The sequence below is a fragment of the Theropithecus gelada genome, chromosome 9 (genome assembly GCF_003255815.1).
Source record: "Theropithecus gelada isolate Dixy chromosome 9, Tgel_1.0, whole genome shotgun sequence".
NCBI classification, from domain to species: Eukaryota; Metazoa; Chordata; class Mammalia; order Primates; family Cercopithecidae; genus Theropithecus; species Theropithecus gelada.
The window spans coordinates 87,188,527-87,214,716 of NC_037677.1; the positions used below are offsets into that span (position 1 = coordinate 87,188,527).

At 38.0% G+C, this 26,190-nt stretch overlaps 1 protein-coding gene and 1 pseudogene across 3 annotated transcripts in view; both read right to left on the reverse strand.

Annotated features, from left to right (window-relative positions):
* Positions 1-11,745, reverse strand: part of LOC112631060 — a 45,379-nt pseudogene extending 33,634 nt beyond the window's left edge.
* The window catches only part of HTR7 (5-hydroxytryptamine receptor 7), a 115,208-nt gene continuing 100,475 nt past the window's right edge, over positions 11,458-26,190 (reverse strand). The window contains exons 2-4 of one of the 3 annotated variants that reach the window (XM_025397165.1): positions 20,572-21,327; positions 14,238-14,335; positions 11,458-13,170 (exon numbers count right to left, since the gene is read on the reverse strand). In XM_025397165.1, coding sequence (XP_025252950.1) covers positions 13,085-13,170; positions 14,238-14,335; positions 20,572-21,327 — 940 coding nt within the window. In that variant the 3' untranslated portion in view covers positions 11,458-13,084. Of the gene's footprint in view, positions 13,171-14,237; positions 14,336-20,566; positions 21,328-26,190 lie in introns of all 3 variants that reach the window. The other 2 variants (XM_025397166.1, XM_025397167.1) reach the window with 2 other exon arrangements.

Here is a 26,190-nt window from a genome sequence, read left to right on the forward strand (position 1 = left end):
AAAGGGTGGGATGTGTGAAACAAGAGACTACACTGTCTTTTGCACGAAAGGTCCCTGAGTTAAAGACCTCAGGTTAAGACTGAGCTGCAGACAAAGGACTTAAATGGCTTTGGGACTAAAGTTTTCATCTGTATCAGAATGGACTTTTTAATACTTTATTCTTAATCATTGAAAAGACATTTTCTTATCCCTGAAAGTGACCAGAAAGTCTTGGGCTTTGCCCACATTAGTGTTCAGGGACCAGGAAAAGAGATCTGATGACCAAAGAGAAAAGAATGGTGAGAAGAAAATCCTGGAAATATCCGTATCCTTCATGAGATTTAGCTCATTCCATAAACCAATTCTATTAATACTTCATTGGCTCAATTTATAACCATTGCCTTAGTCAATTTGCTCATAAATCAAGGATTACCTGTATTTCAAATAATCACTGAATACCTCAGGAGGGAAGCTTCTCTCTAAACAATTTCAGGTTTAAAAGAATCAAATCTTATTAAACCAATCAACATGACCCTAGGTTTTTAGTAAAGTGATCAATTGCTTTTATTTTATATTTTTTATTCATTTGTATCAAGTTACCTATATATCTAGGCTTGTAAAAATATGTAGTTCTCTTCATGTTGTCAGAAGTGTCCAGATGGTTTGATGCCTTACATGGAAAGAAAATCAGCAGTTAACTTCTAAAGAGGGAACCCTCTGGGAACAGATGAAAAATAAGAATGTCGTGTTAAGGGAAATATTTTTGGCTAAGGACTAGATTGAGAATTAGAAGAGTAAAAGAAATTTAAAGGTGTTTTCCCCAAAATAAGCTGCAAAAGCCAACATCCTATAAAAAGTAGTTCCTTACATTACAAATATGTACATGAATCAATTGAAAAATGGGTGAAGATATGAGCAGGTAGTTCACAGAAGAGGAATTCACTAGTAATCAGGGAAGTGCAAACTTAAAACACAGAGTGACAGCATTTTACACTCTATGGACATGCAAAAGCTTAAAAGTTGAGAATGCAAAATGCTTGAGAAAATATGGAAATAAGAGAATTCCCATACACTGTTGTGGGAGTGCAAAGTAAGGCAACCACTTAAAATTTGGCAAAAAATCTAGGTAAGGATATACACACCCTCCTACATAGCAACTCCACTTTCAGCATACTGTTGGGCATCTAAGCTTTTTACACATGTACTCCATAAAATAATTTTGGAAAACTATGCAGTCACTTGAAAATTTTTAAATTGAGATATAATTTTTAATAATAAATTTAAATACTTGCAAAATATATAATTTTGAAATTGTTATCAATACTGACATTCACAAAATAAAACTGTGATGCCATTCTTTCAAAAGTAGTATCAGATAACCATTACCATCTATTTTTTAAAATATGCAAGCAGCTTTTCTTTAACATTTGGAAAAATTTATCTTGTTTCCTTTTTTGTTTTGACTTGTATTTCCATTCCACTTTATTACTGAGGTTTATAGTAATATATTTTTATGCTTGAAGATCTTTCATTGACCACTCTAACATATTGTTACAGAAATGTGTATATAATGAAAAACTGAAAAAAATATTTTTCTTATTACTTTAAGATGGTGAGGATTAAAAACTTTTTCTTGATATAAAAAATTATTACCACTTTAAATGGTAATTTAAATATTAGCAATTCCTCTTTACTACTAAATTACTGTTGATCAAAAGCTAAATGTATTACAGTTTGACAAGTAATTATTAAATGTAAAATTTTATCAAGAATGCATCTTTCAATGAAATTAATGAGAATTTTTCATTCATTTAGTTTATATATCCAGAGATGAATATTGTTTACTGCTAAAATGGAACCGGGTTCACTGTAAATTCATAGCAAAATAAATGGAAGGAGGCTACCAGTAGTACAAGGCTAACCAACAGTATATTAATGATGAAGTGCATTTTTTACAGTAAAATCCATGACATATACTTGTTAAGTTATGTAAATTTAATAAGAACATAAGAATGAACAAATGAGTGAATCATTGGTTGATGGGTAACAGTGAGCAGGGACATTAAGTCCAAATAAAAAGTGTATATAGATTTATAGTATCCAATAATTTTGTCAAAGGGAATGGAAATCTTTCTTAGCCTGAATAAATGTTCAAGAAAATATAAAACACTAATTTATTTTTAACATGCATTTACTTTACTTAAAAGTATAATGTTGATCTACAGGAGATAAACATGGATGTTTTTACCTCCTCCCTTCTCAAACTTGCAAATAATACAGGTGAGCCCAGTGAATAGGAGCAGTCACCAAAGTCTTTCTCCTTTCTTAGAATGAGAAATCCAGGCTATGTTTCTCAACACACTGGTGTTTCCCAGATTGCCTTTTGGAACTCCTGAATATGAATATTCTTACGTGGGTAAATACCAAAACTTTGTCATGAGGTCACTGTCCCAATGAAATACAACACCAATGCCCTCTATATTTCTTACCTGTTTTGCTGTCACAGGACTCCCCACTCAGAAGTGATGTGTACTTTAACAATCAGGAGAAGTAACAGAAGACATCATTAAACAAAAATTGTCCTGCCAACCCACTCTACAATATATCTGAATTCAGATCATCCCTTCAAGGGTCAAAAGACCATTTCTAACTCCACTAGCTTTGCCAGATTTAACAAACTCACACACGCATACAAATGTGCACGATGCCCAGTTAAACTGAAATTTCAGTAAATGACAAATAATTTTCTAATGTAAGTATGGGAGAAGAAGATGGCAAATAAGAAAGTGGGAACTTACATGTGGCTCTCAGGCTGTCAATATTAGGATCTGAAAACCGATTCCTTTAACAACCATTCATACTGAAAAAGCCTCTGTGTTTGTGTGTGCATACACATGTGTGTTTTTGTGTGCATGCGTGTGAGTGCATGTTGGCAGGGGGCTGTTGGTTCAGTGTGTTTACCCTAATTTGAAGACCAATGTCCTGGAAAGGGCAGGGCTTCCCAACAGGTCTGCATTAAATAGGCACATGGGTTATGATTTATGCCACAAGATACTGACCTCCTCAGCCCTTAGGGCAGCGCTGGCTTAGAGGCACAGTGACATCTTGCAGGATAATCCATGTGAAAAATGTTGGGAAGCCCCATATGGAAGCTATTCTCACTAATATGCAAGGTGACACATCCATAAATGCTCACAGCAGCATGCTTTATAATTCCAAAAAAAAAAAAAAACTGGAAATAAAATGTCCACGAGAGGGAAAATGGATGAATTGCAGTGTATTCAATTAACCAAATATCGTAAATTTAAATTGACGAACTTGATCTACATCTCTCAATATAAAGAGATCTCAAAATCCTAGCACTGAGAAAAAAGCAGGTTGCAGGAGAATGCACACAATATGGCAGTATGTGTAAAATTTACACAGTTATATAAGGTTTTGAAAGACAAAAATATTGTATATTAAAAGCATTCAAGCATTGATTAGAGGGATGAACAGTAACTTCAGAGAAGTGCCTGCCACTGAAGGAAGAAGGGAGATGGGGAGGAGGAGTAAACACTGGCAGCAGACATCCTTCAGACATCAGGGCACCAGGTTTTGCTCTCAGTTCTTTACATTTTTAATCACTTAATCCTCTCAACAACTCTATGAGGTACTGGATAGTATTATCTCCATTTTGCAGATGAAGTATCTGAAGCCCAGAAACAGGAAGATGAGAAAATTTGTCTAAGGTCACACAGCTTTCACAAATGGCACAAAATGGGTTATAAACTGTACATTTAGATTTTTCTTTTATTAAAATAATTTGAATATGATAAAATGATAATGTAACAGATGAATGGGTCTTAGATGTTTCATCAGTTGCCATTTGTTTGAAATATTAAATTTAAAAGCTCTGCTTTATTCTTTCATAGGTTCACATTTCTCTAATAAGATCATTCTAAAATTCTGGTTATGGCTTCTTTAAAAAATATATATCTTTTCCTTAACTGTCCTCACTAATAGTAGACAAATTAAATATATTAGTATCCTTTTTAATATTTGCTATGGTGAAATGGAAAAAAAACATTTTATCTGTCTTTATTAGTCAATTTTGCTGTAAAACTGCATCCCACACTAGAATTCGTGTTATAATTTAAGAAGTGGTTTTTGTCCAAAATATTTGTACTCTGCATGATCCAAATGGATGGATGGCAATTAGGCCAAATTTTCCCTTAATTGATTGAATTAAGCAAAGTTTTTTTACAGATAAATTAAATGCCAATGTGTAAAAGCTTGCTGCAATTAAAATTCTAAGAGCCAAGAGAATAAGCAATTTGAAGAGTAATCTCTGATTTATGTGCCCAGAAAAAATTTCAGGTGTTAATTTTATCTCCACACGCAAAATATATTCTAATATTTCATACAAAGCTGTTGATGAGGAAATTGATGGTCACTAGAATTGCTCTCTGGGGCTGGGAGTGCAGCCAAAGCTGCCCCACAGAAGCAGATCTCCACAAAGACCAGGAGCTGGAGGCAACTGGCCAATAGTTCCTGACAAATCTCAGCTGTTACCTAATTACCTTCATTCATTTTGCTTTAAAAATCTAGGGAATTCCCTCAGTTCTCTGCTCTAATGTTGGCAGAAAATAGACCTGGCCCAAGTCATGTAGATAAGCAGGCTTTCAGCTTCTGGGGCCCCTGAGAGGTCTGTAATTAAATAACTCTAGGATTTTCAGAATCCTAGTCAAGGAGGCACATACTTTGAGCTGCTTTCTCCATGACCAACTTGTCCCATAGTGAGACGTTTCTATCAATACTTTTTAGGTTCAGACACTGATCAAAGAAGTTGCTAGGCTCAATGTAATGATATGCCATGTAAGAAGAGGATCTTGCACCTGAATGGATTTGTGTATTTGATTAATTGGCAGTTAAAAGGCAGCAGAAGATAGAATGGAATACAGGGAAGATATGTTTTAATGAGGAAAGTATAGAAAGGTACACATTATAGGGCAATAGAAGTTAGGGCAGGTTATTAGGGTTTTCCAGAGAAACAGAACCAATATATGAGAAGGGAAGAGATTGAGAGATTTATTTTGAGGCACTGGCTCACATGATTGAGAAAGCTAAGAAATCCCATGATCTGCAATTTGCAGGCAGGTGAGCCAGGAAAGCCAGTGGTGTGGTTCAGTAGGAGGCCAAAGGCCTAAGAACTGGTGTGCTGACGGTCCCCATCCCAGGGCAGGAGAAACAGTCAGACACAAAGCAAATTTTCCCTTCCTCCATCTTTTTGCTCTATTCAGGCCCTCAACAGATTGGATGATGCTCACCCATACAGAAATGGGCAATCCGCTTTAATGAATGAACTGATTGAAATGCTAACCTTATCCATTCACACCCCCATAGACACATCTGGAAATAATGTTTAGACAAATATATGGGCACACCATGATCCAATGAAGATGATACATAAAATGAACTATCACAGGCAGGCTACAAAAGAAATGCATAACTAGGAAAAACCATCAGGATACCCAGGAAATGGAAAAACCCAAGAATAGGATGAAGAGGCAAGAATCATAATCTTTGTGCCCTTCACAATGATCTAGGATTTGACCTTGAACTTGGGACTCTGTCGTACTTTGTATAATAAAGAAGATATTTGAACCCCCTAGAGTGAGTCTCCTCAGAGTTCAGTTGCAGATTTCCAGGTCCACAAAACCAGTCAGCAACCACTGAGATGTATTTTGCCAGAAGGAAGAATATAATGAAAAGTACAGGCTGGGCTCACACCTGCAATCCCAGTACTCTGGGAGGATGAGGTGAAAGGATTGCTTGAAGCCAGGAGTTTGAGACCAACCTAGGCAACATGATGAGACCACCCCCCCATCTCTACAAAAATATTTTTAAAATATTTTAAGTAATAAAAAATCATAACAATGAAAAGTACAAGTCAGCTGAGCTCAATTTTTCTACTTACAAGTTAAAATTTTTCTACTTAACAAGTTAAAGGAGTTACAAGGCTAACTCCTTTAGCCTCTCAGTTCCTTCACCCATAAAATAGAGATAACAATTTTTAGGATTGTTGTGAAGACTATCAGAATGACTGATGAGTAATAAACAATCAAATGTGAGATGTTGTTAATCATTGCCATGATATAGATATATATATACACACACACACACATAAAATGGTGAAAGTGTACACCTTGGCCAATGTCAATAGCTCTCACTCAATGGCTAATATTCAACATGTGTTTTACAAAGATCTTATCTTTGTTTTGTTGACAAACATCTGATCAGCTTCTTGGCTATAAGGAATGTGATGCATTGCTTCTCATTTGACCCTGTGCTGGTGCCAATATTAATTAATTATAAGAGAGGTTGATTGATGAATACAAAAATACAGTTATATAGTAGAAATAAGATCTAGTGTTTGGCAGCACAACAGGGCGACTACAGTTAATAATTGTACATTTCAAAATAACTAGATGAGTGTTTCTGGAATGTCCTCAACACAAATTATAAATGTTTGAGGTGATGGATATCCCAACTACCCTGATTTGACCATTACACAGCTTGTGCTTTTATCAAAATATCACATGTATTCTGTAAATATGTACAACTAGTATGTACCTGTAACAATTGAAAATAAAATAAACTTTATTAACATGAGGAGTCACTCAATCATGTGGGAATTTGCCAGCTCAGCACCTGTCATAAATGTGTGTAATATAGTTGCTGTCTTGGCATCCATTTTTAACTTTGACATAAGTTATCTGCAACCTAGTCATAACCCGTCACCATTGGCCTAGTGAAAACTTCCCCTCCCTTTGTGGAACTGTTGACCACACAAAACCTAATTGTCGACACCAGAGTCATACAAGCAAGTTCCCACTCCCAATTTTTCATATGTTTTATTGAAACTAGCTAAGCCACAATCCCTTCGGGAAGGCCTAAGGGATAACCATGGACCTTAAAAAGGACAAAGTCCACAGGTCCTCTCTCTGTCTAGCTCCCCAACTGCTCGTTGAGCTCCCTGTGACCTCCAGACTTACCATGGCCTCCTGTCAGCACCCCTAATTCTCTGGGCCCTGTGAGTAATAATTTCTTGCTTCATGCATTTTGGTTTCACCTCCTCATTGTGCCTCACTTGACCAACACACTCCAATCTAACTTTCCCCTGGTCAGGTCTCTTCTAGAGAGTGGCTATCTTGGCTGATGGCCACATTTGAGAGAGGCCTTAAGGCCCAATGAGAAAGAAACTATAACAATAGATGTCACTTAAACATCTATGTGTCTTTAAATATCATATTTGTAAACTATCTAAGGTGATCTGTGGATTATTTTCCTCTGCAAGCTTCTTGGATTTTTGGTACCAACAATAAGTACTGAGCACTAAAGGGTATGTAAGAGAGAGCTTGTGAACAAATGGTGCATTTCTTTGGCAAGATTCTATAACCATATACTAATGATTTGGATATTATTTCACACTGAGCATGCTTTTCCTCACTAATAGCACACAGAACTGGCTAGGTAATTCAGTTTGCCAGTACCTTTGGAAATAGCAATTTTTAACACGTGGAACCAGCTGTACCAGAATCACCTGCTAGACTGGTGAAAAGCCCTCTTCACTCTGCATCTCCCTACCCCCACCCCTGCACCAGACACAACATACAAGAGTCTCTTGAAGTGGGACCAAGGAATCTTCATGTTTAACAAGCTCCCTGGATAATTCTTACTCAGAGTGAAGGTTGAAAACTGGGCTTAAGATATAAAACGATGTGATTACTTGATAGTAACCTTTCAATATCACAACCCTTTGCCTTCAAACTGTTAGGGACACTTTGTGAAAATGCAGTCTTTAAGAAAAATCTCATTAATATGATCATTCTAAAAATAAAATACCTTTCAAAGCATTCAGATCAGCATTATGGATACAATTTCATTGCAGATAACTAAAGAGGAAAAACACAGGGAAAAAAAGTTTCAGTTGTTCATAGGCTCTGCTTCCTGACTATTTCAGAGCACATACTGAAGCAGGCAGCTTCTCTGTATCAGTACTCCAGGTGTACTTCTCAGGGACAAGGGGTTCCTTGTAGGTCTTCACCCTTCCTGTCAGGATGCTCTCCCTATATTGCAGTCATCACAGTGAGCCTTGCAACTTAGTGTCATGCACTTGCAATGATCATGCTACAGTAATTTCTCATCTGGGTAACTGCTAGGTTTTCTCTACTTGAGTAACTGTTCACTTTCAGTGAACGATGGTCAGATTTCGTTGTTGTTTTTTCTTCATGTTATATTTGTTCTGAATATATTTATTGAAATGCAGTTTTATGTCTCTTAAATCTTTTGTATGCTTTTGCACTTCATTGTTTTGCCTCAACATACTTCAACAAGATTTTTTGCCTCAATGCATTTTTCTTATAATTCATTTTTATTAATACCTATGTGACGGATTTTAAAAATCATTTCTTCACCAAATATTATATAGAGAAAAGCACTGCCCCATACCATACTTCTTCAAACAAATTCAGACAAAACACAGCTCTAGTGTTTTAGTGTTGTCTCACCTGCAGAAGAGTAGAGGGGTTGTATTAGATTATCCATGAGATTCCCCAGCTCTGTGATTGTGAATATAGTTATAGCTCATTTTGCCTACAACTGGATCATGCACTTTGTGAATTATCCATAACAAACTTTTATATGTACAGCTGACTTTCTTCTGCCTCTCATCATAGCTTTGAACCACTTCTCCTACTGTGAGACTGTGTGGGTTTAAAGAATAAAGAGCATTTTAATAATAGCCCAATCAAAATGTAATTAGGAAAAGGTAATTTGGCACCAAAAATATTACATAATACCGCATCAAAGATAAATTCCAGATATTTCTTATCATCTGCTATTTTAGATTACCATTTTCCCCCTCTACTAGTACAGGTATAATTCTTTCACCTTGGCTTTTTTAATGTACCAAAGACTAAACAGAACCGTTAGCTGCAAATCTACTTCTGATACTTGTCAACGTCTCTCACTTTCTGTTTCATATCAGCTATAGCAAATTTTCTTTTACATTTTTACTGATGACCACATCATATCTCTGTTAACATGTACCACATAAGCAGGTTTTCTTTAAAAAATGTATTTAACCCAGCGGCAACTTAAAAAGCAAAGTATTTTAAATTAAGACATTATATTCCTTTTTCAGAGAACATGCAGACAAAACAAGTCTAAAGGGTGATCCAATTAAATAAATTTCTATCTCTGGGGGCTAGAACCTCTGAGTTGGTTCTCAAAGTCTGCATGTTTCATATTCAGTACCTAACAAGATATTCCTCACTGTAAGCTTAAAGCAAGCAATGACATCACAATATGCATTACTCTGAGTTGTTTTCAAAACGTGCTGACCCTCTGAAAGTTTCCAAATGGCTTCTTTGTGCGCTGTTACAGACCATCTGGCTAGCTGTAGATAAACAAGTTTCAACATATGGGCCATAGCACATACATGGCTCTGCTTCACTAGTACAGAAAATTAAGAAAAGGACGCTCTCATGATATGAGTAGCTAACTCCTGTAAGAGAAGCAGGACCATGTAGTGGAGGGCCTGACCTAAGGGGCACACAGAATAGCTTAATTCCATTTCCCTCTCTTCCATTCACTGGGCATGTTGCTGGATCACGGCAAGTCTTCTCTGTTTCCTCATAGAAACATTTTTTTTTTTTTTTTTTTTTTTTTGAGACGGAGTCTCGCTCTGTCACCCAGGCTGGAGTGCAGTGGCCGGATCTCAGCTCACTGCAAGCTCCGTCTCCCGGGTTTACGCCATTCTCCTGCCTCAGCCTCCGGAGTAGCTGGGACTACAGGCGCCCGCCACCTCGCCCGGCTAGTTTTTTGTATTTTTTAGTAGAGACGGGGTTTCATCGTGTTAGCCAGGATGGTCTCGATCTCCTGACCTCATGATCCACCCGCCTCGGCCTCCCAAAGTGCTGGGATTACAGGCTTGAGCCACCGCGCCCGGCCAGAAACATTTTTTTAAAGGTGCCAGTGAACTCTTGCCTTTCTCTCCTTCCCTCTATCCTTCTCATTAAGATATATCCATTATGGGCCTACCATATATGTGTTCCCAGCATGGTGCCAGGTAATGGGCATATTGTTGAGAAAAACAGATGTGGTCCCTACCCTTGAAGGTTTACTGGACAATAATGAAGACATACATCAAATAAATGAGATCAGGAAGAATATCGCAAACCAAGAGGGAAAACATGTGTGATATCAGAAGGAGCATGAACAACTTTTCGAGACTCCAATATTTAGAAACACTTATAGACATTAAATTGAAAACTCAATTGACAATGAAAATGCTGAAAGGGAAATTCCCATTATCTCTAGATGGTAAATCAGACACTTATTATATTAGCATAAACTATTTGAAAAAATTGCCTGCATTTTCCATTCATATTTTTGACCCACTGCCTGCAATCAATGAACCTAATAAAACTACATGAAAATATGATCATCAAATACATGCACAAGCATATCAAGCCCATGACAACATAATCAATGCTTTCAGTTATGAAACAGTTGCTAGAAAACCTAGGAACTCTGAGTGTCTCCTGTTTAATATTTACAGAATAAAACTAAATGCTAAGGCAACAGTGACTCAGTTATCTCTTACAAGTAAGTGATTTACTTCTCAAGCATGGTTTCCCAGTACTCAGCCTTGCCAGAAAATGACAGCTGATACCCTAGAGTGAGAAGAGGAATAGTCCTTCTTGCTTGAACAGTCATTACATACAAAATGTTCATTTCAATGGTTTTCCCAGTTCTTAGTTAAAACAAAAGCTGTGTCTTTGACACAAATTATGTCATATGTGAAACTGTATTAATGATTTATTTTTCTCATCCCTTTGCCATTTCTACCTTTGCCTTTCATTTGCTGCCATATATTTAAAGTACAGTATATACATGAAGCTCAGCCTTTGTAGCCAGAATGAAGCAGAGAGGTCAACAGTCAGGCATTCAAGTCAGGCAGGATAAAGAGCCAATTTGAATCACGAAGGTCTTCATAAAAAATTAAACAACACATCTGAAAACTTGAATCAATCCAACTAACCACAGTGCCCTGTCTTGCACTACAGGAAAGAAAAAGTCACTCCCTAAAACCTGCTATAGCACTTACTATGCTACATTGTGACAAACCGAGACATGTTTGCCATCTACCTGATGGCAAACTCTTAAAAGCAAGGACTGTGCCATACCCATCTTTGTCCCCTCGATGCCAGCAATGCCGAGTGTGCCAGGAGCCCAAACAATGCTCATTAATCAGATCAAGTAATGAACAGGCATTGTTTTACAAAAATAAAGTCACTAAGGCAATGAATCCTCACAGTGAAATGTAATTGAATCCAGAGCTGTCTTAGCTACCTGTTAGGATTTTAGCAAACATGTAAAGTGTTTGCCCTTCAGTCATTCTACAGACAGCAACATGTATGACATAAGACCTTTAATTAAAAATTTGTACTTACATTGCTTTATTTCAGCTACAAATAAACTTTATTTGATGTAATGTAATAAAACATTTTCAAGTTTAACAATATGTATCTGACCATAAATAATCATTTAAATTATGAATATAATATATACGGTCACTTTAGCAAATTTGCGGTTCAGGAATTTATACAAGCTTTGTCTGAAAGGACAGTGCCCTCCTCCCCTTTCAGGAAAGGCAACTCTTCCCCATGTCTGGTAAGAAGCAATGTCAATGGGAGTTAGAAGAAGTCCATAATCCATGTCGGAATTCCACTTTATCCTGTGACAGGACAGCTTGCTTTATTGTAGGAAAATAATACTATCTTTCAGTTCTCTCTTATCAAATAAAGAATTGCATTCATTTTTCCCCTTGTAGGTACAGGTACTCTTCTATTCTCATCTGCTGTCTTTCTGTCTCCTTAGCTCTTAATTGCTACATAGTGCCATTTAAAAAATATATATCCACAAAGAGACCTTTTCTGTTTCCTTACCTGCCCTTCATGTCTACCATTTTTTGGTGGGTAGGGGTGGGAATCAGAGGACGGAATTGCTTAGGCACACATTTGATTTAAGATACAGAGAACACAAAAACAAATTCTCTAGAAGGAACAGACTGGTGTTCTGAAGCATTTCCCAAGAGTGGTCCAGGTGACCTTGCTTCACACAATTTGGTTTAATACAATGCAGCTCAACAAGAATGAACAGGTTTATGCCCCATCTCCAGAAGCATCACAACATTTCATGGAAAACCCATCATTCCCACACTTCTTCCACATAACATACAGTTATGGGCCAGCCCATGGGTGGGCCCACTGCAGCCTGGTAGAAAATGAGAGTCAAAAGCATGCCAATAATCATGTTAATTACAATGCAGTTGGGTACCACTTGAGCTTCACTGCGATAAAAATCCTTATAGAAGGTATCACCCTCACCTCTCAAGACCCTTCAGAGCACAACAAAAAGCTTTGCTCAAGTTATATGCTTCTCTCCATCCTGAGACCTGTTCCTGAGTTATACCATGATAAGTGAGTTAACAAAGAAAGTACATTGGTGGGGAAATCACAGAGACCCTGCAGAAAAGCCAAACTATTTGACAGAAGCTTGAAACAAACACTGCTCTGGGAAATCATTTGTATTAGCTGATGACTGGATTCTGTTTTCTAACATAGACATGCAACATATTCAACACTACACTCACTGCAGTTTGCTTGGAAAAGCCTTCTGTCATACAACAAAATACATTCTGTCTCAGGAATGATTCCTGCATATTCACCACAACACCTAGACTCACAAGCATGGGAAGTGTGCATTGGAACTTTCTCCCACTTGCATGGATTTGGACATATGCAAAGCACCAGAAACTGCTTCCTTTGTGGAACTCAGTTCTGTCGGTGTGCTTACTGCTGAGATGATCTGCTATCTTAAACTGAGAACACACAACAGCACTGATCCACAGAAAAAAGGAGAAGTCACCATCTCCCTTGTAAGGTAATGTGTACAACAGATCACCCTGTTTGTCACGTTTTAGACATCCCAAGAAAGGAGAGAAGTCGCATTCCATTCTGCAGTCTCAGCAAATGACTTCCTTCTGTTTCCACCTCTAATTTGCCTTGTTTATTTCATCTCCATTGTTCTGCTTTCGATCATGAATCATGACCTTTTTTTCTACAGTAGTCAGCGTTTTGTCTAAAAAAAAAAGAGAGAGAGAAATAAGAAAATGATTTAGCAGAACCGTAAATGTGAGTTTTCATTTTGTGGTGGGTGGACTTAATTTTTACAGCAGTCAGTAATTTGAATCATTTGTGGCTTCTAATGGATTATGAGTATCCTTAAAGGGAAACAAAAAGTGCTGTGACTCTTTTGGTAAGTTTCATAACTCCCACAAGTTGCCAAGGCTTTAATATATTTGCAAATCAGCCCCAAATAACCCATTTAGAAATTCACCTTTTTAATATAGCTATAGTCAAAAATGACTTTGCTTTCAAAAATCCTTGCAAAATACTATTGCACTTGCCCTACTTGAAAAGAATAATGACTAAATAATGATTACCAACGAGAAGTGTTCTCTCCCTCAAACCTAGGAAGGTGTGTTATTGTAAGGTAAGTGTGCAGGGACCAAGAAACTTCACTTCTCTCCCTCGTTCCTAGATGCACAGAAGTGGTATTAGTGATAGAGAAGTGTCAGCCAATGGCTGAGAAAAGTCCCTTTCTCCTGGTGTAAAGCCACTCCCCTAACTCTGCACCTCCACCGGCCTTGACTTACCACACTACATCATGTGCTTAAGAGCTAGGTCTATGAGGACCCAGAGCCTGGGACTGTGCAACCAATCTCAGCATACCCACACCATCTAAAACACTCCCTACCCTGCCATTTGGCTATTTTGCCTGCAGTCCTGCTCTTCCTTCTTTGAGGTCCCCCTCTCAGCCCAGCCCTTCAGATGGGTGATCAATAGATGGATTTTGCTGGAGACATGGTTTCTGGCTTTTCCCCTCAGCCTCACACAATAACACTTGAGGACAAGTGCTGCACTTCAGCCCAGACCCAGCACTATAGGCTCCTAGGTATCTGAAGAGGGGACTGGCAACCATCTGTGCTCCACAGACACGTTCCTAGCCCAGGGCCTCTGTCTCTTCCCAGCACAGGAGAGACCACACTTTCTCCAGCTCAGCACTGCTCTGCTCACATAGTTCATGTTCTGAATTCCTCTAGGCCACAGCACTATCTCCAAAGTCTCCCTTCCCTTGCTACCCACCTGCTAACCAATTGTGATGGTCTGGAGATTGTAGCATCCACACAGACACCTGTGGCCTCTTTCCTAGTCTCAACAGCACCCTCCTTGTGCAGGCCCTCCTGACATGAGACCTCACTCTTGCATCAGTCTTCTAACCCATATCCCTTCTCCTATTGTGAAGCCTTCCATACATCATTTATACTGCATCCCTAGTCTCACTCCTGCTCAAAAGCCTTCATCTCCTTCCCTCACCCCTGCCCACTTAGCCCTCCATGCTGACCACAGACTACCCAGCTTCCCAGTACTGCTGAAGACATGCCCCAAACTTCTTGTCCACCTCTATCAACATCTGGGCCCCTCGGTCCATGCTGTCCCCTCTGCCTTGAGCAGCCACCACTCCACTTCCACCCCTACTATGTCTTCTTGTTAAAATCCTACTCCTTCTTCAAGACCCACCTCAAATATCCCCCTGTTCTTGATTTCTACCATGGATATTTTCTTTCTAAGAATGCCCCTCAAGACTTATTTTTCTTCTGTACTCCTCTGTACTGCTTGATTTTATATTGTGCTATACGAATTTATTATCTACTAATAGAACAAAAATATATAAATATTAGACAAAGCAAGGGAGGGAAATCACCTGCCTTCCTTAAAGAAACATTGCAAAGTTAAAATGTAGGCAATTGCGAAGCATGAAGCAAATAAGCTATTATTACTAATTGATGATTTAGTAAAAATAAAATGATGATTTAATGAAAATAAATCATCTATGGAGAAGAAAAGTCCATGAAATAGCAAACTTTTTGTTTGTTTCTGCCTTTAAGGCAGCATCCGATCACAGATACCCAGGGTTTCAGAGGCTTTCATGCTTCTTCCCAATTTTCTCTGGGATCTATTTTATTTTATTTTATTTTTAATTATTGGTTTCCACAAGGAAAGAAAGCACCTTTCAGGATGCTTCACGACAAACCCTGGAGCACTGTATTGGCAGAATTCATGGCAGAAACCCAAGGTTACTCTGCTACAAGTCACCACTAGGACCCCTGCAATCCACAGGAATTATAAGAGGCCCTTTGAAGACAATGACAATACAATCACCAGGAAAAAAGGGAGCAGGAAAACTTTAAAACAATTTCATGACATTCTTTTATATGGAAGTATTTAGAAAGTGCCGCTCAATGTTATTCATAAATGACATCAACAAAATTCATGAAAACAGGATACTTAAAAGCAATTGATGGCAATTCAAAGCAAATCCGTAAGTAATCAAATTTAAAAAGAAAAAAGAATCCTTGATTATATTTCATTATCACATTTGGTTTTATATTACCAATCTGTGAATACTTGTGAAAAGGATTAAAATTGATAGCAGTAAATTAAAATTACCAGTGCAAAAGTATTCACAACTTTTCCCCCATCTATTCACTTCATTACCCCAGGGAAAATTTTCAAGTGCCTGCTGAACTCCTGAGGTTCTGGTTATGCTGATCAAGAAAATGGGGGAAAATAGGTAAATATTTGGGAGTAGGAACACAGTCTCACAGGTTTACACAGGAAAGAAAGAAACTATTATGTAGGAGAATACGCAGAGCCAAGAAGGCAGAACAGGGCAAGAAGGTAACAGAGACTAGAAGCCCAGAAGCTAATAGGAGGAAAAGAGCTGGAGAAAGCTCAGAGTCCGGAGGAGCCCAGAGTCTGTAGGGTGACCACAAGATGAGTGAGAGCTAGAGAGAGGCAGGGGGAGCAAAGGGTTCTGATTACAAGTCTCCTACTAGCCACCACCACCTCTACAGCCACCCCAGCATACTAGATTAAAAGCTTCCAGAGACTACAACTGTCATTTACTCACCTTTCTACCCTACCCATGCCTGGTTCCATACCTTGTACATAGCAGACCCTCAAATGTTTCTGGGAAAAACAAGCCAATTTTCTGGGAAAAACAACATCCATTTTTTACCTTCTGAGTTACCCACACAGTGCTACTGCATTAGTCTTGACCATTGTGATGACTCCATTCCCCTACCTGCGGATTCACTGATGGCTTACTACATTTACACCAGAGTGTCACAACTTTAGCAATAAGGACTGGGTACTTCTTTGTTGGGGTGGGGAGCGGGGCAGGGGTGCTGGCCTGTATACTGTAAAATCCTTAACAGCAGCCCTGGCCTCTACCCAGTAGATGTCAGAAGCGTCCCAGCCCCACTTGTGACAAACAAAAATGCCTCCAGAAAATGCCAAATGTTTCCAAAGAGTTGGGATGGGAGGCAAAATTACTCCTGATTAAGAACCATTTGTCAATACTAAAAGTCCAAATTATTGGAGCTGGCATAGAAGATCCTTTACAATTTCACCTCAATCTACTTTTCTGCTTTGATCTCCAACAGTTCCTGCACCCAAATGCTTAGTTTCAGCCAGGTGGTCCTTTGCATAAGCTCCCACATTGGTGCCTTTACAAAAAAAGTCCTCTTCACCTGGAATAACATTTCTGCTCTCCTTTCACTATAAATGCTTTGACCAACTTAATAGACATTCTTGAGTTTATATCCTCCAGGAAGTCTTCTCTGATCAGGGTTAGTATAAGCTCTGGGTTATTTTCCTTTCCTTTGAATCCTATAGCTTTTCCTGTCTCCACCTTTCCTTATTACAGAAAGGTTGCATGTGCGTATGTCTTAGCCTAGCCAGGCTGCTATAACAAAATACCATAAACTGGTAGCTTATAAACAACAGAGATTTATTTCTTAGAGTTCAAGAGGCTGAGAAATCCAAGATTAAGCCACCAGCAGATCCCATGTCTGGTGAGGGCTCGCTGTCTGCTTCATAGAAGGTAACTTCTAACTGTGTCCTCACATGGTAGAAGATGTGAACAAGCTCCCTCAGGCCTCTTTTATAAAGGCAATAATCCCATTTATGAGGGCCCTGCCCTCATGACCTAATTACCTCCTAAAGAATCCACACTTTCATACTATTGCAATGGGAATTTGGTTTCAAAATACGAATTTTGCAGGAGACACAAATATTCCGGCCATAGCAACATATGTCTGTTTGTGTAAGGTATATCCAACAAAAATATATGCAAAAGGACATGAGAGATATCATCTGTCTTCTGTATTTTCCTCAATGCATGGCAGCCACATTAGAAATTTCCTAAAGCTGATGGATGTTTTTAGGCTAATCATCCTTAATGAAGTGGATATTCCGTAATTATAAATTCAAACTGAGAGAAATGTAAAGAGGATACAGCAGACTATGGCTTGTGGGCCAAATACAACTGGCAGCCTCTTTTTGTAAATAAAGTTTTATTGGTACACAGGCCTATCCGTTTACTTATGTCAGTGACAAATTACTCATCAGTGAGAAGAGTAGTTTCAATAGGGACCATATGGCTAGCAAAGTTTACAATATTTACCACTTGGCCCTTCACAGTTAAAGTTTGCTGACCTCTGTGTTAAGCTAACAGGAAAACAACACCCAAGCCTCCAGACCAGCTAAAGATACAAAGGCAAATATCTTTAGACTCTACGTTAGCTGATTTATTTTTATAAAAGGCACAGTAGCATAGAAGTTAAAAGCACTTTTGAACACAGATGTCCTGGGCTTAAATCCAGCTCTATCACTCTCTGTATGACTGTGGGGGAAATTATTTTACTTCTCTAAACTCTTGTTTTGTTATTTTCAGAATGGAAAAGAAGAAAACTAACGTATCATAAACTTTTGAGGATTAATTGATCAAATTCACATAAAGTGCTCAGCAAAGTGCCTGAGAGTGAATCCTCAGCAAACACAAGCTATTATTTTAAATTGGAAAACCTTTTTGTGTTACATTTTAAAGATTACCATTTAATGATCTATCTGAACTATCTATGAATTATTAACTAAAATAATCAATAAAATTATTCTCAAGTTCTTTGACCCTATAGGATGCATGCAAATATAGCAGTGTTTCCTTGCTCATGACATGATCTGTTCTTTCCTAGTTTATACACTGGCTGCTTAACTGGATCCCCTGCCTCCCATCTTTCCCTTGTCTGCCCTCCTCACTATTGCCAGAGAGAGCTTCCCATGTTACTCCTGAGAACTAGAACCTACACGCTTTCCTTTTCCTGTGCTAAACAATGCTGGAGCCAGGCAAAATAACCTAGCTATTTGTTCTAGGAAATAGTCACTTTCAGAAGATAAGACTATATGCCAACAAAAATAGCCTACTTATCAAAACTAATAGTTTGCTCATTAGCACTTACTTCACAGCCCTCATCTAGTTGTACTTACCAGTCTAAAGCTGTTATGTCATAAACTCTGCCTAATCTTCACCAGTTCCCCACCTTCAAATCACCCAGCCCAAGCCCCAAAACTCTATCAATATCCTTGCCTTATTTCCTTCATCTGAGAAACTACTAGGACTGTCTAGGAGTGGATACCACTCATAGTGCAGTAAGTCTAATAAACTTTACTTACTTAGTGTAACAAGTCATTCTCATTGTCTTCTTAGAGAGCTTACAGCTAGTCTCCAGCTCAAAAATATTCTGAGACTCTTCACTGCCTATATACTGAAGTCACTTGAGAAGTATTATTGCATAACATTCCATAGAAGCATCGGAGTGATTCATATCACAGCTACCACTTAGGGACTGTGTGAACATAGGTCAGTTACTTTATGCTCCTGAGCCTTAAGTTGTTCTTCTGAAAAGTGGGGATGCCAGAAGCACCTATTTTGCAGGTAGCATGCTGCATAGCATGTAGCAGGTGTTCAATAATGGTTAGCAGTTATTACTTTTATTTATCATCTATTATGTGTCAAGCACTGTACCAGATTCTGCAGAAAGAAATCTGATTAAGACATAGTTCCTTCTCTGAAGGAATTCAGAATCTGGTGGGAAAATCCTAATAGTAAATTCAATGAACTCTTACAGGCATAGTAAGATCTCTGGGTTTGCTCATAGTACATGTTCTAGAACTTAAAATTACATTATTTTTTAATGCTACTTTTTATATTGTGAACAATCTCATGTGTACAAAAGAGTATATAGAAGTAAACATGAATGCCTGTGAAGCTACACTCAGCTTAAGAATTAGCATAACTGTAGTCTTCCAACTTTCAGTTGTAAGATAAAGGCAGTCCAGTATAAGAAAAATGAGTAGCACTGGGATTCAGATGATGTGGGATCTAGACTTAGTTGTGACACTAGCTAAGTGTGAGACATCTCACTTTTCAACTCCCAGTTAGCTCTTCTGTTGAATGACAGGGGTGGACAAGATGACTGGGAAGGTCCCCCTCTGCTAGAGTGGTCCCTGGTTCTCTAGTCTGCTCCTTCCCGCCAGGCTGTGAAGACGGACACCTCCAACATTAATCTGCTCACTGTCTCACCAGAACCTTCCAATTTTTCATTCCAAGTTTATTTTTCCCCTGACTTTCAAATGTGAAGAAATCTCCTCTACCTCACATTTAAAAGAATCTTCATCTGACATGTTGACACCTCTAACTAATATACTATCTCTTTCCTTCTTTACAATGTCAATTTTTTAACACGTGGGTCACTTCTGAAATTTCCATTTCTCTATCACCATCAGATCCTTTTTCAGATCCCAAGACCCTATGGTAATTGCTTCCTTGAAAGTCATTAAGACTTCTTGGACCAATTCTTGGTTCTCTCCTGCCAAGATGGCCAGGAACATTTCCTAAACGGTCCTGTGGCTCTTTTCCTTTTCTTTCTTAGAGGCAGGTCTTGCTCTGTCAACCAGATTGGAGTGCAATGGCATGATCATAGCTCACTGCATAATCCAACCCCTGGGCTCAAGCTATCCTCCCGCCTCGGCCTCCCAAGAGGCTAGGATTACAGAGGCGTTCTACCACGTCCGGTTCCTGAGACCCACACTAACCACTCTTCTTTTTCCTGGGCTGCCTCCTTTCAGCCCAGGTGAATGTAACTGCATACTAGAGAGATCATTGTGCCTCCTACCTCAAAAGAAGAATTTATCGGTGAAGGTTGAAGTCATCAAAAAAGTTTTACTAGATAGAAGAAGAATAACAACTAAAATAATAATGTTACACAAATTCAGATGTAAGGACATAATTTGGATGTCATTTATGGAGAAAGAATGGAAAATATCACCTCTTTGTTGTCAATCACATCAATTGCAATTCTTCAGCAAATTAGTCTCATCTACCAATCCAACTAAGTACCTATTTTTGGCTTTTGGAATTTTACTGGGTGGAAGATTGGAATCTATACTGTTGTCAATTCAAATCTGGTATGTTTAGTAAAAAATAAGCTAGCTACTGGTTCAGGAAACTTTCTGTTCAAAAAGCTGCATGAAAGAGTTTGGGGGATAAAAGGAAAATAATGATAAATGACCTTACAGCACAAACTCAGCTCTCTCTGGCCTCTCAGCAAGCTTCAGGGCTTCATGCATGCCTGCAGCTGAGAGCTTCCGGTTGATATTCCGGTACTGGCACTGAAGCAGGCTGCGATAGGTGGTCCTCAGGTCCCGGTTGAAGAAGGCATATATAAAAGGGTTAATGAGAGAGTTTGCATAGCCTAGCCACAGAAATGTCCTCTCCACCCACAGTGGGATGCAGCTGCAGGAAGTGCCACAGATGAAGGGTCTGGCTGTCGAGAGGAGGAAAAATGGCAGCCAGCACACGGTAAAGGCCCCGACGATGATCCCCAGGGTGGTGGCTGCTTTCTGTTCCCGCTTAAAGATGGAGATGTTTTTCCTTTCATGCTTGAGGAGTCTCGAAAGGTTTGCACACTCTTCCACCTCCTTCTGGAGCTTCACTATGCCATTCAGGGCGATGACGCTGTCTGGCTCCACTCGAGGGAAGCCAGGGAATTTGTGTTTGGCAGCACTCTTCCTGGCAGCCTTGTAAATCTGGTAGTACATGAAAAGCATGACGGACATGGGGATATAAAATGCCACTGCGGTAGAGTAAATCGTGTAGCCAAAGTCCTGGCTGATCAAGCACACCTTATCGTCATTTACATTCTGAGCCCATCCAAAGAGCGGAGGTAAAGTGATGGAGGCAGAGAGAAGCCAGACGGAGAGAATCATCTTTGCCATGCATTTCCCATTTTGCCTCACAGGGTAGGTGAGGGGCCTTGTGATTCCAAGGTACCTAGTGGAGAGATGGAAAGATAACAGGTGAACACTGTGATCATAACTGGTCAACTGAGCAAGTCCTGCCAGCCAGGTACCAGCACCAGTCCTCACAACAGCTCTTCTAGGTAGGCATCATTACTCCCATTTTGCAGAAAGGTAAACTAAGCCTCTGAGATGTTACCTATTTTATTCCAGGTCACAAAGAGGCATTGCCAGATTGTAGCCTGAGAGCCCTCTGGCTCTAAAGTCAGTCCATGCTTTTTGCATGCCTTACAGTTTTTCACAATCCATGTAGTCAACAAAGTTTAAAGAGCTCCCCCTCCCCATGACCACAGCCACCAAAATCAGCCAGGACAACATATCAACTCTGATGTAGGATGCTGTGACACATTCTCAAAACAACCAAGGTCTACCACACTCTGGTATTATACACCCAGTGATTACCCCAGCTGTCTTAATTTAGGCCAGCTTTTAATTCATTTTAGCTTTCTCTTTGCATTACAGCAAAAGCATTTCTTTAAGATCACACAGATTTGTGAGATAGTCTGGGAATCCTAGAGTGTTGAAATGGTTAGCAGAAAATGATATTATTATTATTATTTACCCACAGAAAAGTCTCACACAACAGCAATGTCAGAGGAACAATCTAAGAAATAAAAACATTCTGCCTTCTCTCTCCAGTTCTTAGGAGAATCACAAAACAAGGGTACAGTTCTGCAAAAATATTAGGGAAATCCAGCATTTTCTCTGTGCTTAGTTCTATACAGGGAATAAATATGACTCCAAGTCTGTGATCAAGGATTTGTAATGCAAACAAATCTGTGCACACAGAGAAAACATATACAGAAAAGATATTCTGCCAAATGCTTAATATTTTTCAGCTTTTCAAACCTGTGTTTTCCTCATATTTAATAGCCTTAAATTCTATTTTGGGAAGCTTGGAGCACTTGAGAAGCAAAGACAGAAAAAAAGATGGTCATTTTGTTGTTGTTTTTACTTCCTTTATGTATATAAAAGATACATTATTGAAACATAAAAAGGAAAGATACAGAGAGTCCCTAACTTACCAACAGGTTATTTTCTGAAAGTTGGCCAGTTAGTAGGTTAGAACTTAAAAAACAATTTCTGCTAGAAATATCCTTTAATACTTAAATTATCCCACAAAAGTCCAAAATCATACTTTCACAATGAAAATTAGCATCACTATAACACTTACAAGAAGACAACATCGAAATACAGTAAAAAATGATGAGCTAGATGTTCTTACTCCTCTAGAATTCTTTCCTTCAACAAGTATTAGTGGAGCTCGTTTTACTGGACAGGTACTGTTCCAGGTGTTGGAGATATGGCAGTGGGTAGAAGAGATGAAAATCCTGCATGCAGGCAAATGGAGAAATCATGTCGGATGAAGGGGAAAATCCGACACCATGGTAATGTTGAACGGGACTTCTGATCCCTTCCAAGGACTCAAGCGTTCACAATGCTGGGTTCTTCATTTGCCAACTTCTGCCTTCCCTTTTCCTTAATAAAGTTGACCTACAATCACTACCCTTAGACTTATCAGCTGTAGTTAGGATTCTGATGCTGCTCCCAAACAGAATGAGGGAAGAGAGAGAAGGAGGCTTTCCTTAGAATGCAAGAACAAGAGTTAAGAAAAAGGCAGGCAGTGTGGGGGAAAGTAACTCAGAAGAAGAGAGGGAGGGAAGGAGGAAGGAAGACGGAAAAGGGAGGAGGAAGGGAAAAGGAAAATCTAGTCCTTGTTCTCAACCAGCTCCTGTGAATGTGGCCTTTTGGGCACCTTCCTTATTCCCCCAGCAGCCTTTCCCCAGACCTGCACTTTGATTTCTTGTCTCTCTTTGTCTACAGCCCCATTGTAAACTGCCCGCTCTCAAGCCTGAATGTGGCATCCAAGACATGAGCCCAGGTCGGTACCTCAGGTTCACCAAGGAGTGAAGTCCAGCAGGTAGAGGTTACTGTACACAATTCCCCAGGGGGCCACCAGATGGCATTGTCAGACCATTTTACACCTACTTACTGGGATTGGGGGTGTGTCGATAGGGTAGATGGTTGATGTAACAGGTGTTATGTTGGAAAAATTAAGACAAAAAAAGAAGTTATATTTTATTTGTGGAGAATTAAAAAAATCAGCAAGCCTGGAATTCACAACCTAGTAAACTCCTATTTTGAGGAAATCCTTTTTCTCTCCCATTTCTTCATACTTTCCTTACTAGAACTATGCCTTCCCACTTAAGTAACAATTCCATCTTTTTCCTGGTTAAGTAAATAATATAGAATTCACAAAGATTAATCCTGAGAGATTAATAAAGTACAAAGAACATTTCAGAATATTAATCTCATTTAAATGGTATGTTTATTCATTCTAGTACACTTAGGCTGACACATTATATTTCAATCATGGTGATTAGTCTACATTCAGCCTGCCCTGGACGTACAAATTATATTTCATAAACTCTGTTCTACTTTAGGCACCATTCTCTAATTATTTCAAGACATCCTACAATAAGATAGTTATATTTACTTCTTAGGCCCCTCACTTCCACCTGGTGAGACATTATAAGGCTAAAATCAACGGAAATATTACTAGAAAAAAAAATGAGTGCTCACTGAAGTGTCTGGATATAAAATAAATAAACAAAAGTTAATAGTTTATGTTTTAACCATTAACAATCAGAAAATAGTGTGGAGATGATGCAATTAACAACAATTAAAAACACCTACGAAAAAGCTTTTTTTAAATAATACCTAGGGCCTATATGGAGAAAATACAAAATGCTACTGAGGTACATTTTTAAAAATACTTAAATCCATGGGGGAAAAACTTGTTTTTTCAATAAGAAAATCTAGTATTATAAAAGTACCTATTTCCCCTCAATCTGTAAATACTATATAACCCCAAATGAATAAACTGGCATGGCTTTTGTTAATGATTTTAAATCTCACCAAGTCAACATGCAAAAATGTACAGATAATCTGAAAAAGAATAATGAAGGGATACTTTTCCTATTAAAAAAAGCCACAGAAATAAAAGTCCCCCCAAAATTATTCAAAAAGATGTCAATAAAACAGGATAGTTTCAAATTGATTCAAATATATAAGGGAATTCAATATAAAAGGAGTCACTTTAAATCACTAGTAAAAAATTGGATATTCATAAAGTCTCACAACTGTTCAGCAATTGAGGTAAAAGTATTACTGGCTTCTTACCTTTCTTTTGATTAAATATAAATCCCAGATGGATCAAAGATTATCATGTAGAAAAAATTAAACCCTAAGACTATGAGAAAATATTGGCAAGTATTTCACAATCCTGAGATGACAAAGGCCATTCTTAACTATAATACAAAAGCTTGAAAGTATAAAATGAAACATCAATAAATGTTTGTAACAAACAAAATAAATGAGTGACATTTATAAGCAACATTTAGTTTAATTCAAAAATCATTCTGTGAAGAGTTAAAAGTCAAATCATAAACTAGAAATCTAAATGGCAATATCACAATATTCACAGATTTCCTACAGGTCAATACAAAACACAACCATCCCATAGTAAGAACTTCATAGTTTGTAAAAGAAAAAGGAAAAAGCCAACCATCCCCCAAAAAATATTTAAGCAACTGATCAAAGAAGAAAAACTAATGGCCAAAGCCGGGTGCCGTGGCTCATGCCTATAATCCCAGCACTTTGGGAGGCCAAGGTGGAAGGATCCCTTGAGGCCAGGAGTTTGGGACCAGCCTGAGCAACATAGCAAGACACCATCTCTACTTTAAAGACAGAGAGAGAGAACTATGACCAATAACCACTTAAAAATATGTAGAACTTCATTAATAATCAAAGAGATGCAAATTTTAAAACGACACATTTTTATCATTTGCCAATATTTAAGAAAGACAAAATCCAATATTAGAAAACTGTGAAAAAGCAATCGTTCTATTACGTTGCTACTGGAAGTGTTAACTGAAATAATTCTGGTAGACAGTTTGGTAATTAATCAGATATCTAGGATTTTGTCTTAAGAAGATAATTGTACAGATGCAAAATGACTAATGTGCAGAGATGTTGCTAAACACATAATAGAGGAAGAAGGATGCAATCTAAGTATTATCAATAGCAGATTAGATATGGTATACATATATATATATACTGTATATAATATGTATAATGCAACCATTAAAATGATGATGTACATCTGTATTTACTAACACAGAAACAACAGAAGAGTGCATTAAAAATGCATTGATAATAGAATATCATACAACATATTTTATTAACCTTTCTACATAAAACTGGGTGTATGCCTGTGTGAGCACGTCTATGTATGCACAGATTTCTACAAGAATATTAACTAAAATATCAATAGTAGTTCTACCTGAGATGTAGAAATTTTAATGATTTTAAATTTTCTTTATATTTTTCTATGCTTGATATTTTTGTAGTGAGCACGTAAAAAAACCCCACTACTTTAAGAACAAAATAAAAGATTTAAAGAGGATTCTGAGATTCCTAAATTACTAAATGATTCTGGCAATAGAAACAATCTGGTTCATAAAACCTTTAGAAAGCTGATAATTAAATCTTATATTGTTTTATTTGATTAGCTTGTCAAAAGTGCTTTATTATAATACATTCATAAGTTCATACAAAAGAAAAAGAACTCATTGGCATTTAAAATCCCATAATTACTATATAAAGTAATATTGGTATTCAGGGAAGTGTTTCTCTAAATTATACATTCATTCTTCCAAACCTTGTATCGGATAAATCTTACCTTCAAGGGAGAGAAAGAAAAAAAGAAAAAAAAAACTAGACTGATTTTTAATATTCCTTAATTATGCATGTTTAATATTTATCACACTAACAT